This window comes from Nilaparvata lugens, chromosome 4 (assembly GCF_014356525.2).
Source record: "Nilaparvata lugens isolate BPH chromosome 4, ASM1435652v1, whole genome shotgun sequence".
In the NCBI taxonomy this organism is placed as follows: domain Eukaryota; kingdom Metazoa; phylum Arthropoda; class Insecta; order Hemiptera; family Delphacidae; genus Nilaparvata; species Nilaparvata lugens.
The window spans coordinates 59248053-59261874 of record NC_052507.1 but is presented as its reverse complement, the minus strand read 5'-3'; the positions used below and the strand labels follow the sequence as shown (position 1 = coordinate 59261874).

The 13822-nt window shown below is 30.3% G+C and overlaps 1 protein-coding gene across 8 annotated transcripts in view; it reads right to left on the bottom strand.

The window, feature by feature from the left end:
* Positions 1–13822, bottom strand: part of LOC111056971 (synaptosomal-associated protein 25) — a 99283-nt gene that overhangs the window by 27868 nt on the left and 57593 nt on the right. For 5 of the 8 annotated variants that reach the window (XM_039426026.1, XM_039426030.1, XM_039426025.1 and 2 more), the window contains 2 exons: positions 11577–11618; positions 1044–1092 (listed from right to left, as the gene is read on the bottom strand). In XM_039426026.1, coding sequence (XP_039281960.1) covers positions 1044–1092; positions 11577–11618 — 91 coding nt within the window. The remainder of the gene's footprint in view (positions 1–1043; positions 1093–11576; positions 11619–13822) is intronic. The other 3 variants (XM_039426029.1, XM_039426031.1, XM_039426028.1) reach the window with 1 other exon arrangement.

The following is a 13822-nucleotide window of genomic DNA, read 5'->3' as shown; positions in this document are numbered from 1 at the left end:
ATGCTTTTTGACAAAACTGTTTCTTTAATAGTTATTTAAATTTATTTTCAATTGAGTCAATAGATGGAAACACACTTATATTTTGATGAAGATAAACAATTCACAAAATAAACTCTTTTTAACTGTTTTGTAGTCAGTTATGATTATGTAATGCGAGCAGTTGAAATTCAGTTGTTATTAACTTATCAAGATTAAAACTTAGTAGTCCAGGAGGCCGTTCTAGATCTTTGGGCACTTGAAAATACAGTTTACATTGAAAACAAGATGAACAGGAAACATTGTTGAAAACGTATTAATTTTGCATGGGAATAACGTTGAACCTGAAGGTTAAACTGTAGGTATTACCGATAGTGGAACTCAAATTAAATTATTGTTAGAATTCTTCAAGAGAGAATGATCTTATCTAAACCGTGGGAATGAGTTAGGATATTTTAGTGATTTATAATTGCATTTCTTTAAAACAGAATAATGTTGGTACCGGATACAAATGAGTGCAAAATTTAGAAATAATCATTCTATGCTTACTACTTCAAATGCATTTTTTTTAAATTGGACACTCTTGTCAAAGTAACTTCACAATAACTATTGAATGGCTTATTACAATGACTTGGAGTTCATCATAACACGAATTACAGTTAGTACAATACAGGTAACTGAAGTGATGATACAAATTGCATTCAATTGAATTGGGAAGTGAGCGATTTAGGATATATTAGTGATAATCCGCTGGTCAAATCTTGCTACAGGCAGGAATTTATAATAATTATGCAGGTATACACAAATTATATCAACACTAGAATATTAACAATATATAGATTTTGCAGGAATTCTCAAAAATATGTTATCATCAGTGATCAACATCAGAGTTTTGACTACATTATATTATCTACATTAGTATTCTAGACTATGTTAATTATAGCAGTTCACTATTTTTATGTATTAGACCTTCTCACCCACTCTCCATTAGCTAGAATATAGACTTGAAAGTGTATTATTAGTACAACAGACATGCTTAATAGATAAAATTTATTTTCACTTCTTACCCCCCTGATCAGAGAGCGCCTGCAGAGTTTTCGAACCTACTTCTTGGCTCTAGATGAAAAAAGAAAAGAAAACGAAAACTAAAATAAAACCAAAATAATGAAACCAAATAAAAAATAGAAACGTTTGAAGACGAAATAAAATAAAAAATTGAAAATAATATTAGAATGGAGAAGAAAATAATGTTTTGGAAAATTAATGTAAAGATATTGTAAAAACATGATGATTTTGATAGAAGTGAGGAGAAATGAAGTGTAGAATATAGAAAATGATGATTATCTACTGATTATTAAGAAAACCATTGGAAAATAATCATTAGACATTTTAGAATAGGAAAGAGTACCTAATAAATTTGAAAATATTGACGAAGAGTAAGAACAAGAAAAAAGTTTTCACTAGCAGATAAAAACATACTTCGTTATATAAACGGTTTCACTACGGAGAAGATCAGTAGTTAGATAGATAAGTAATCATAGTTTGATTCCTATATAATATCATCTCCTGAATTGGTAGGGTATCATTGAAAGAAATAGTATGACAAGAATATTTGAAAATTTATAAAGAACCACAACGAAGGATTAGGCTAATTGGAGGGACAAAATACTACAATAATTCTACTAAATAATAACATCAGTAGGTTTTTTGGTTTAAAATAACAACCACGGAAAAAGTTTAGACTGTACAATAAAACTCATTTCTGTACTTGAAATATTTTTGATTTTTTTCACTAACAAAAAATTTGTTCTTCGAAGATAAAGAAAATAAAATTATTAAAATAATGAACAAAATATTATGGTTCTGATTATTGAAGTATAGGAAATAATGAATTAATATCAACCATTTTTAAAAGATAACTAATGTATTTGATGAAATTTAATAAATACAAACAGAATTATTACAGAAGATATTTTGAAGAAAGAAGAAATACACAGATATAGTAACAAGTTGGAGAACTATCATGAATGAAGTAGATATTTATAGTGAAACATTAAAGCAAACACTGCTGTCTAAAAGCAGCATACATGAAAATGTATAAAAAGCCACATAAAAACAACACAAAACTAAGTAACAGACAATGCACTAAGATCAGCTCTTACTGCTAAAAATATTTCACTTCCAAACTTTGAAATATAATAGGTTGTAGAGAAATGTGCAAACGAATTTCTACAGAAATAAATTATTTTAATAATACCAAAGATTATATATCTTTATAATCAATAAAATTGATCAAATTTAATTTGACACACAAATAAAATATAATCTAATATTTTCCTTTGGTTAATAATCAAGGGAAATGTTATCTCATCGCTTTTCATGGAAAGGTCTGGCATTTCCAACTGAACATGAAACTGGATTAAAATTAAGGGTTTTTTGAATCTTAATATCTTTAAAATGATGAAAACTTTTTTCTAGAGACAAGAATTGAGTTCAAAATAATTGATTGAGAATGAATTGGAAAGTTGAAAAATAAGAGAGAGAAAAAGATAGCAGAATAAGGTAACTTTAGTCAGTTAATATTTTTCAAAAAAGAAAAAGACTTTATAATTGTTGTTGAAGTATAAGGTGGCTTCAACTTTCGTCAATGAATAATTAGACAAAATTTAGTCAAAAATGATGCTGAGATATCAAATAAATTCCAGCAAATATTACATTCATCTTACAGTTTCTCTAGAATTTAAAATATTTCGAAGATTTGGAAAGTGAAAACATAAATAAAAACAGAGAAGAAGCAACTACCTCTAAGAAAGATATCCTCTAAGAGAGAAAGGATGGATCCAAATGCAGGAGCCTAGTGAATGTTTTAATAATTTTAAAAACTTTTTACAAAAACGGAATGTTTGGAAATTTGTTGAAAATAATAAATCAAAGCATCTACAAAACTCCTGCTAATGGATCACAAGATGGAAACCAACAGAAAAAACGTGATATGTTTTATACATTTGAGTGAAAGATATATAATTTAATAGATTGAAATTAATCAACATTATTGATGATCGATCATACATTGTCACAATCAATATTAGTGAGATTATAATGCTCTTCTTACCTGTTGTATGTTTTGCTACATTATACTGATAATAATAATAAAAGAGCAAAAAATCTTATGGAGGACATATTTGGGGAAGGAGTAGAATTTGAAAATTGGAAATTCCCAACTTTTTAATAAACTTTCAAAGGGGTGAAAGTTTAGTTTTTGGCACCAACCTTATACACTCAAATGTACAAAAAGCACTTACTTTAAATCAATTGAAAACATTTAAATAAAACAATAAACAAAGTGTGTGAGCATAACTGAGGTACGCACTATAACACACACGCACACACAAACGATGGTCAGCAGCCATGCATGGCGACGTCTAAGCCAGGATTATTTACAAGGAGTTTCTGTTGTTTATTTGTGAAAATAAACTTGTGTGTTGTTTCTTTTTGGAAGAGAAATTAATTTTTTATACATGTGAGTGATATAAATGTTGGTGAACCAATTTTCATTGCAATCGATAATTAATTTCCCAAACTTTATCTTCAATACTGTTTTCTTCACAAAACAGCATTGACAATTTCAAAATTTGTATTTTATGTGATAATTTTTTTTGAAGAGCACTAGAAATTTTGTAGTAGTTGACCCCAAATGTGCAGTTGTTTTCATAATGACCTTAACACTAAAATCAGAACAAATATATAAATGCTATAGATTATATCAGTAAAGGTTTAGTGATTACAGTTTAACAATCGTAGATTATATTGTTATGTATAATATAATATTCTTTTAGACATGTCTACTAAGTGTCTAAAATCGACTCTAGTGTAGAGAATCTATGAATTTCCTAAAATTACACAATATTATTTTGTAGGTTGCCACAAAGTTTAATGGCTTGAATCTGTCGATGAATGTTGTTTTCTGCATTGAAGAGAATAATTGGAAACACCACATCTAGAGATTCTATTACTAACAAATATTAGAAAACCATCATGAAAATTCTGAAAAGTCACACATTTAATTTTTTGTAGGTTGTAGCATATAGTGTTGTTGGATTTGTTATGAATTTGGCATAAACTCTGCAAAATTTGATTGAATTGAATTTGTTGAAAGTAAAATTCTATTCACTTATGAGTCAAAATTGAGATTTCTATTGAACAAAGATTAAGCTCAAACATAACCAATCTACATGATAAAGGGTTTGAACATTAATAGCTTCAAAAGTTATATAGAATTTTTTGAGTGATTGAGAAAATATTATTTTATGATTTGATAGCTTGAAAGATAGAAATCACAAGAGGTAAGTGCATTCATTGATCTCAATCTGACTATAAATTTTAAACATTCAAGCATTACCCTAGTTGAAAGGAGAAAATATCTACAATGGAGGTAGGCTATAATTTAGTATTCATGAGTAATTAATGATATATATGTTTTAAAGTTAGTTTAGGCAGCAAACTTACATTTGGAACGAATTCATTTTATTACTGATGACTTATTACATAGTCTACAAGGTCTGAGTGTTTAGAAGCACGTTGGTGAAAAAATGATTTCGATCATTTTGCCATTCTTAGAAAGTTTTATTAAAAAAATATGATGATATATGCGATTCTGTGATTCATTTGATGAAATCAACTTTCAAAATTCCCAAATCATTATTCCTGGACCGAAAATCAAGTGACGAAGCAGTGTGTGATTACATAACCTATGAATTGCGATGATGACGATTATAATATTGAAAACATTTTTGTAGAATAGTTTGCCTATAAGTTAGTATTAGTATGAGTGTATGAAATATCAAATTAATACAAATAATATTCAAGTTTCTATAATGAAATGTAGGTATATCGAACGTTTCAATGCTCACAAACCTAAAATGTATTAAATATCCATCAACATAATAGTGTGATCATGTCTATTTTACCTTCTTGTTGTATACATCCATAATACTAAAAATGTTAGTGAACTGTTAGAAGAAGTACAAAGGTACAATTAACTGTTGAAAGAGTACAATGAACTGTTAAATGCAGTACAATGAACTGTTGAAAGAAGTACAATGACATTGAATATTATTTTGTACTCTGTGTTGAAGTGCGGTGTATCTGCTGAGTAGAAGTAGGCTACAAGTCATGTAAGAGAAGTTGAGTTAGAGTAGTAGAAGTAGTAGTTAACAAACAAGAAAGAGAGATAGAGACATGCATATTGTCATGGATAAGCAATGGTCAAGTTTAGTGCAATAGGGGTTGGAGGGGAAGAGGGAGTATGCACATTCAAAGAATACTTACGGATTTGACTTATTTCACGGATTTGTTTTCGATTATCACCTTCAAGATTCTTACCAATTCCAATGATCTCAAGGGTGTCTGTCTGAAGGGTAAAAAATTGTGAGATCTGTTGGATGTTTTTCGATTGAAAATGATTTTGATTCGAAACTTGACGAATAAAATGCCCTAGTATTTAGTGTTTAGGTAGAAAAACAACTACCTCGTAAAATTGATGGATTTTAATGTTTTTATTTGTTTAGGAAGATACTGAGATTTTAGATGAGAATTTGAAGTTAGCCTACACAATATTCCTAGGTTGTTTGAATAGTTGAAAAAGTCTGAGTAAAATCAAAGCAGAGAGAAATTGATAATTCCATATCCTAATCCAAGTATGATGATTTTGTTCTGGGGTAAAACCATTGATTCGTATAGATTTGAATTGAGCAAAAATTTGATTTGAACCATTTTACGTAGTTTTGACAAAGGAGAAATTTTGAACTTTCTTCCTTTCCATCAATAGTACACGTAATTGTGAATGATTCTATTATCAATGAAAATGTATTCATGCATCATGCAATCGGCTTTGATAAATGAAGTCAGACAGACCCACTATAATATTTAAATGATTTCTGAATTGATAAATGAGAAGAATCTATCTCAATAAGGTGGATTCAATATTAATATTCATATTATTTTCTTTTTATTTTATTTTTACCACAAAAAGTGATAGCTAATTTATATTTTTTTAAACCATTTTATATTCAAAACATTGATTTAGAGAATGCTTATGATTTCAAATTAAATTTAGAGTGAAAAATGACTTTTTATTCGATACTTTTCAGAAATTAAATAGTCAAAATGTCTGAACTTGTGAATACATGCCAGAAATCAATAAGTATTCTTATTAGGACAGGTGAGTGCACGGGATAAATGACGTTTTTACACAGCACTCATACAGACACACATGAATCTTATAATAAGATCTAACATTCAATAATATTTTCAGAGAGGAATCAGGAAGAGAGATAGACAAGGATAGAGAGTTAGAGATAGAGAGACTTCCATCAAGGAAACTGTACACAGACAATCCCAGTTCAAGATCTAGTAAAGTTAGAAGAGAGGTGATAACACATTTAGATAACACAAACTACATACGTTTTAAAATTAAAACATTGAACACATAGAAAGACTGAACCAAGCGATAGCAAAACACATCGAGAAAATTCCAACATAAAACCATATTTCATAAAATAACATAGACACATAGATGAGGAAGCGCGTTTTCAGAAAATAAAAAAAATTTCAACATAAAACAACACATCAGCATACACTCACACTTACAAACACACAATCATGATCTCATCAACATGAATTTTACGAGTGGAAATATAACACAAATGCAGGATGGATTGCAATATATGTTAATTGTTTCAATTTGTGTGACATCACATCTCTCAGCCAAACCAGCCAACACTGATACATAGTTTCAAGCACTTTGAATACAAATTGAAAGCCTCTTGATGAATTATATTGGAAATTAACAATGTTTGGATCCACTTTGTTAACTAATTTTCAAAAGCAATCTTATGGATGGCTCAGAACTCAAGAAAGAAACTGAATCATTGTCAGTTACATTCTTTCTAAACTGATTTTTTCCTCATATTGAGGAAATATTCATTGAACAAACTCTGTATGCTTCCGATACAGTATCCTCATAAATGAATGAACATCTTAACAAAGAGAACAACTGGTCTTCAGTCACAAAGCGGAATGAATGAAACTATCATCATAGAAAATAGAATCTGAAATTGTATTATTGAATTAGGCTTTATATAATCCGATAGTAGTTGATGTTCTATTGATTGGAGCTTGCATAAACTCTGGGTAACCCAGTCAACAGTTACCAATCGCTAGAAAGGATTCAACGGAGTTCATAACAGATATGCTTTTAGGCCGACATTTTCAAAAATCTTTTCAGACATTCGTACAATAGAAATAGCCAAGAATATTGCAATTAACTTATTAGGGTTACAATTTGCGAAATACGACATAATTACATGAAAACTTTGAATTTTTCATACTCTGATTCAATTACAAAATTGAATTACGAATGGCACATGGAGGGAAGAGAATTTAACAATACCATGAATTCAAGTTACATTTATTAGTTTTAAAATAGATTCAAAGTTATATTTCTTTATTATTAAGTCTATAAGAATAGAGTAAATAGCTGTAACTAGCACAAAGCAAAGTGAATGGGAGTTGGACTGAAACAGGCAAACAGGCTTAACCAAAACTTCTCCACTCCCGAATTTTGAAAATGCCATAGTAAAAAAATAAGTTTCTATTAAAATTTTCAGAAGTTACAGAGTCTTCAAGAAGCTTTCAATTGATTACGATGATGCAAATGATCATTACTGGAGGATACCACACCGATTCATGAAATGACACAGAAAAACAGAGAGGAGCTCTGTATCTTCAATGATACAGAATGACATCGTATCATGCAACGGGGTTGATACAAGATACAAGTTCAGTGCTGCAACATGCACAATCTTTAGTTTTGTCCTCGAGCTTCAAGAAGAAGTTACTTGTTAATTATTGTACACATTGTGAAAAACACAAATTTAAAACATTTCTAGAAATACACTTGTTTTTATCATCTGAAAACAAGAAGATTATTTCAGGAGATTCAGGATTGGGCTATGGATGACGAAGTTATGAAAAATAAACGAGTTCATGTAGATCAAATACCAAAGTATTGGCCTTGAATAATTTGGAAGAAGAATTGAAGGGACATCGTAACAAAATATGGCAAACGAGATAACATGAAGAAATCTTTTTTGGATCTCCAATAATTGTACCGAAATGACACAATTGTTAGTATTTTTATCTACAATTCAAATTTAATTTCATCTCTTTTTTTGACAAGTCCTTCTTGGATAGATGCGGCAAATGAATTCAATTATCCTGATTAAAATGTCAATCCCCAAAGAAAATTAATTAAATGATCAATAATTATTATTAATAAAAACAATAAGATGACACTATCTTCAGTATGTGGTATGGCCATACAAGAAGCTTCAGTTGACGTGTCAGGTTATTTGAACCTTTGGATCTTTGAATCCGTCCCTTCAGTATGTGGAATTTTCAATTTGAATTAAATTATCTCTAGATGTGAATTCATAGATGATAATAAGTTATATTGGTATATATAATATATTTATTCCATTATAACTATTACACCGTTATCTTTTTTTAAAGACAAACTTGAGAAGATTCGTTCTTTAGTTGGGCAAACAGATAATAATTTTCCATAATAATACAGAATAGAGCAAAAAAGGTGAAGTATAGTAGTTGAGACATGGAGATCAGATGAGGAGCTTCAAGATTCATTATTATTTATGAATTAAACAGAAAAGGAAAAGAAAAGCTTTGACGTTGAAAGGAAAAGAAGATTTAGGAATATGGAAATAGACAAAAAGCCAGATAAGTTATTGATAGCATTTGTTCTGGCATTTTAAAAATAGGATATACATTTTCAATATTTTAGTAATTTATTAGAATATGGTTTATGATTTTTCACTTTCAAATGACTAAGTCTCTTTGTTTTACCAAGCCCATCAAATAGTTTCTATCCTGTCTTTTCAATCATTGTTTCCCCTCTCAACACCAAAAACTTTCATCACATTTCCAGGAATATTTTGATAATAAATTTAATTCAATAAAAGTTGGAGATCAAGAAGTGAGTGAAATATATTGATATCATACTACACTTCAATACAGTCAATCATTTTTTACAGAATGTACCTTTATCAAGGCACTCATATTGACTACTTCATAGTGTATTCATTCTTCTTCTACAAAGAGAACAAATTGATACCAAAATTCAATTCGCCTGAATACAACACTCAACCACTACACTTGCAGTTTCCCTCTCATCTATACAATCCTTATTGATTAACAGCTATCTGTTGAAAAACCAATTCCATTACATTCTTCTTCAGCTGGAAAATTATTTCGCATGTTTCAGACTATGGTACAGCTAGCACTTCGCCAGTTTCCCGGGCGGAAAATCTATTCATCGGAAAAACTATTGGATATGACGTCACGCATCCATCATTCCATTGGTTTACACCTTTTTCGTGTTCCTACTCCTCCCAGGCTTTCTCTCTATCTTCCAACTCATTCGTCAAAACCATGACAACTGACGTTGAATATATTTTCATCTCAGAATCTAGGGTGCGAATTCTCTAAAAAGTATTGTTAGGTAAAAATAGATGAAAATACTCGATGCGGAATCTAGTTTTGGAACTGAGAATTGAAATTTCAGGTTTCATGTTACTGTGAATAATTTTCCAATCAGTTCATCCTGTTCATATTGAAAACGTATATCAATATATTTGATATAGGTATTAATAATCACTAGATGAAGAAGAGGCGCTAGATTACAGTTAAAAATGTATATTCTTTTTTAAAATTCCAGTACAAATATCTTATGATGTACATGAACACTATATACGGTATAACAATATTGATGAAACGATAAATATGATATAGTGCTATACATAACATTGATACAATTGAATTAGATGAATCAGGATTAAGAACCGATTACACAAACTTTGATCAAGATTTATTACTTCTGTAAATAAAACATAATTATTATTAATCAAACATCAAACCGTGATCGACGTTTCAGTGCGTTTCATCGATAAGGGTTCAACTTGAAGATAAAAAAAAATAATCATACACCGAATATTAATCTGTAATCAAAGTTTAGTTTCACAATACGTCAGATTTTGATCGTCGATTTGTTATTGAAACATAGATACACATAACGGTTAACAGAAGATTAAAAACTGATCGAAGTTTGTGTAACCGACCAATGGTGATAATGGAGCAGGGTTGAAACACCTAAAATACACATACGATGATACAATTATTTATGCACGATATTATCAATCATTGAGCTATGATAGAAGATAATCCACCACAAGCTACCAGAAACAATATTTATCTAGCAATAGTGAGGGAAGAGCATCAATTTTTTAAAACTATTGTTCATGATCTTAATAAATTATTCACTCGACTCGAAAAGCATAAATATTTTCAAGTTTTACACGAATCCAAGTGATGAAACATCAATATTACTTCACGAGAACCGAGGACTTGAAATAAATGTGTTTCAAAGTTTTATAGAGTCAAATATCGATTAAGAGAATCATGTTTATGAGAACATATTTTGAAAGCATAATCACAACTTTCACGTGTAGTCGTTTTTTTCAAGTTTTTAAGTTTTTTAGTATGCCAAATACATAATTTAGCGGAACTGAACTTGACATCAGTCGTGAACATGGTTCCAAGACATATAAGAGATAATGCTTTTGAAATGAGTTCAAGAGAAGTAACCAAAAAGTTGCGTTACAATAGTCAACAAATAACTGAAATGAAACAAGTTGAAAATATTCCACGTGGAAGGGCTATATTTCCCTACTAATAAAATAGAATGTAATTCACTGGTCTGAGTTATCAACGAATATCGGTTGAATTATTAGTCACGAAAGCTCAACTCCAATAAGATGAGCACGAGCGACATAGAATAGAACTCTTTGGACAAGAGCCATGCTCGAAATTTGGGTCAATCCTAAATGCAATTGTCGCTTGAAATGTGAGAGAAGAGAAAACAAGTGACTTGTGTCTCTGGAGATTCCCTTTAGATTCTACTCAATGGTTGAGAAGCTTGAAAATAAATACAAAAAATCTGAATCCACTTTGCGAGTCACAAATTTAATCAGATTTTTCAAGTAATTATTTCTCCGATACACTTGAGGAGTGGATTACGAATTTCTCAAAATAGAGTTTCGACTGCGAGATGTTTATTAAAAAAAGCTGAAACCACAGTAAAATGATTATAGCTGTTTGGTTATAAGTGGTTCCATAACTGTCTATATCTCAATGTACATGATTATTTTTTATGGATTCTGAAAAATTAAGGTTGAGTATATCACCGCTTCCATGGAAGAAAATAGCATTCCTAGACAGAGAAAGTTGTAATATTCTTCAAGTCAACCTGTACAATTTTTCTTCACAGCATTTTGTATTCAATACGTCTACATGTAAGTGTGATAATAGAAACCATAACCACATTAATGTTATTAATTTGAGATCAGTAAATGGTTCTCATTCCTCCAAAATTTTCCAAGAAGAATAGAAGTCAAAGAGACTGAAAATGAATAGACATTCGAAATTAAGTCGCAATTTTTTATAGGAATAAACTGACAATGACTCACCTCTTCGCATAGTGCCAGCATACGCCGTGTACTTTCCAATGACTGAAAAAAGAGAAAGATACAAGTTAGTTTTTTCATATTATTTCCGATTGAAAAACTTCATAACACGTAAGCTTCACTATTACTCGAAAATATTGCTAGTTCGATAATAATTGAACTTAGAGATTTTAAAGAAAATTTAAGCATAATATTAATAACCTAAAAAAATCAAGTCAAAGGAAGATGTGTTCATAAATAAAATCAAATTATTAAAAACATCGCATACATAGTAGTCATCAGCACATACTTAGTTGAGAGAAAGTTCTCAGTTTCTAACAGTGAAATTTGGCGACATGAATTTAAAATATAAATGTATAACTATTACTATTGTTTGAAGATATAAAATTAGAATGAAAAAATGTATAATTATCCTATTGTAGATGGGATTGGAAGAAGAAAAAGAAGAATTCAGATCACATTCTCGTGAAAAAAATATTAATAAAAATAATAGAAGTATTTTAAAATAATACTGTCATTATCAAAACCTACAATATTATGTGAATACGTTGAAGGGATATGATTTTTTTAATACATGGATGATACTTATAACATTTCTGTATAACATTGAGTGTCATTATCATTGTGTTTAGTTTGTTGCTCTTCTGACTAAAATATCCTTCATTATCAATCTCAATTGAACAACAGCTCCAACATCATTCTTCCTGCACACATTTCGACAATACCCCTGTGATTTAACTGCGGAGAAAAATTAAGTAGCAAGTAACAGCAATAAAAATAGAAATAGTATTGTCATTATAAAAACCTACAATACTATTTGAGTAACGGTAAAATGGACGACTGGAAGGGAGTTTCTGATTGGCCAACTGGACTAATCCGTCACAGACCTGTGAATGGTGGAAAGCAGAGACTGACTTCCCTGCCATTTACTAGAAATGTTCAAGGCGTTCAAAATGGGAGGTGCTTATTCCAGACAACTACCAATAGCAGGTATGATGCTAAGGTTACATCGGTATATCGAACACTCAATCCTGATTGTTTCAGCAGAGCCTCAAGCATACATAATATTTATAATTCTCTCAATTTAATCGTTATCTATAACCGTTCATTAGGGATTTCATTTCTATCATTATCGTCCAGTATATTCCATATAACACAATGAGTTAGAAAGTTTAATATATATTTTAGCTTCTAAACACATTTTTTAAATATCATATATCTTATGCATTGGTCTCACCTCGATCTCGCTAGTCTGATAGGATGAAGTCAGCAGTTTTTTCTCATCCATTATGAACAGACAAATCAGTCGATTCACTTCGATGAGTGACAACTCTTTGCTGAGGGCGTACTTGGTCAGTGCATCCACTTTACATTCTTTTTTCGTCTTATTTGTCATAAGTGACAAATTCAACGGATCACCACTTGGTCGAGAAATCGTTCAATTTCACTACTCAACAGAATATCGAAAGAATCTGACCTTGACTGATAAATTTTGCAAAATATATTATCAAGTACACATGAAATATAAGAATCACTCAATCTAATTCTTTAACTAATTCATTACACAAAGTATACAATTGAACAAACATTCATGTCACAACCAACCAAATCCTAGCCATAGTCGAATAACAAACAATACTGGTAATTAAAGTTCTATCAATAAATTCCCAAAATAAGCTATCAGGACCGTTAATCGACAGAATGAATATTCAAACAGAAATCTCCATCAATACATCAAACTGTGGCATGGGCATGATTCCTCACCCTTCAAAATATATTCAGCCAATATGATCGAATAAGCTATAAAAGAAATCCAATATTGATTGGTCCTCAAATCTTGGAAATATTTCCGTGATAAATTCACTCGATCAAACTGATGAGTAGTGAAATATCAACTATCACCCCACTCAAAACCATTTCTTATATATGACATGTGCAAACTCACTATTGAAATAAATTGCACCACAACCATAATCAGATTATAAAAAAATCTGATAACAATCAATTACCAATCACTCTTCAACAATACTCATACAAGATCTGACAAACGAACAACTGGAGAAAATTCCTCAAAGTAGGCCTACTATATATCAATCAATCAATGCCACAATCCCTCAATTTTCCAGGAAACATATCCAATAATTCACTCAACAAAATGGAACCTCAACAGTTAACCAGTAACTGAATCAACAGTACACACATCAACCATCCATCTACTATCAAAACCCTGTTTCCAGCTAGACAAATTC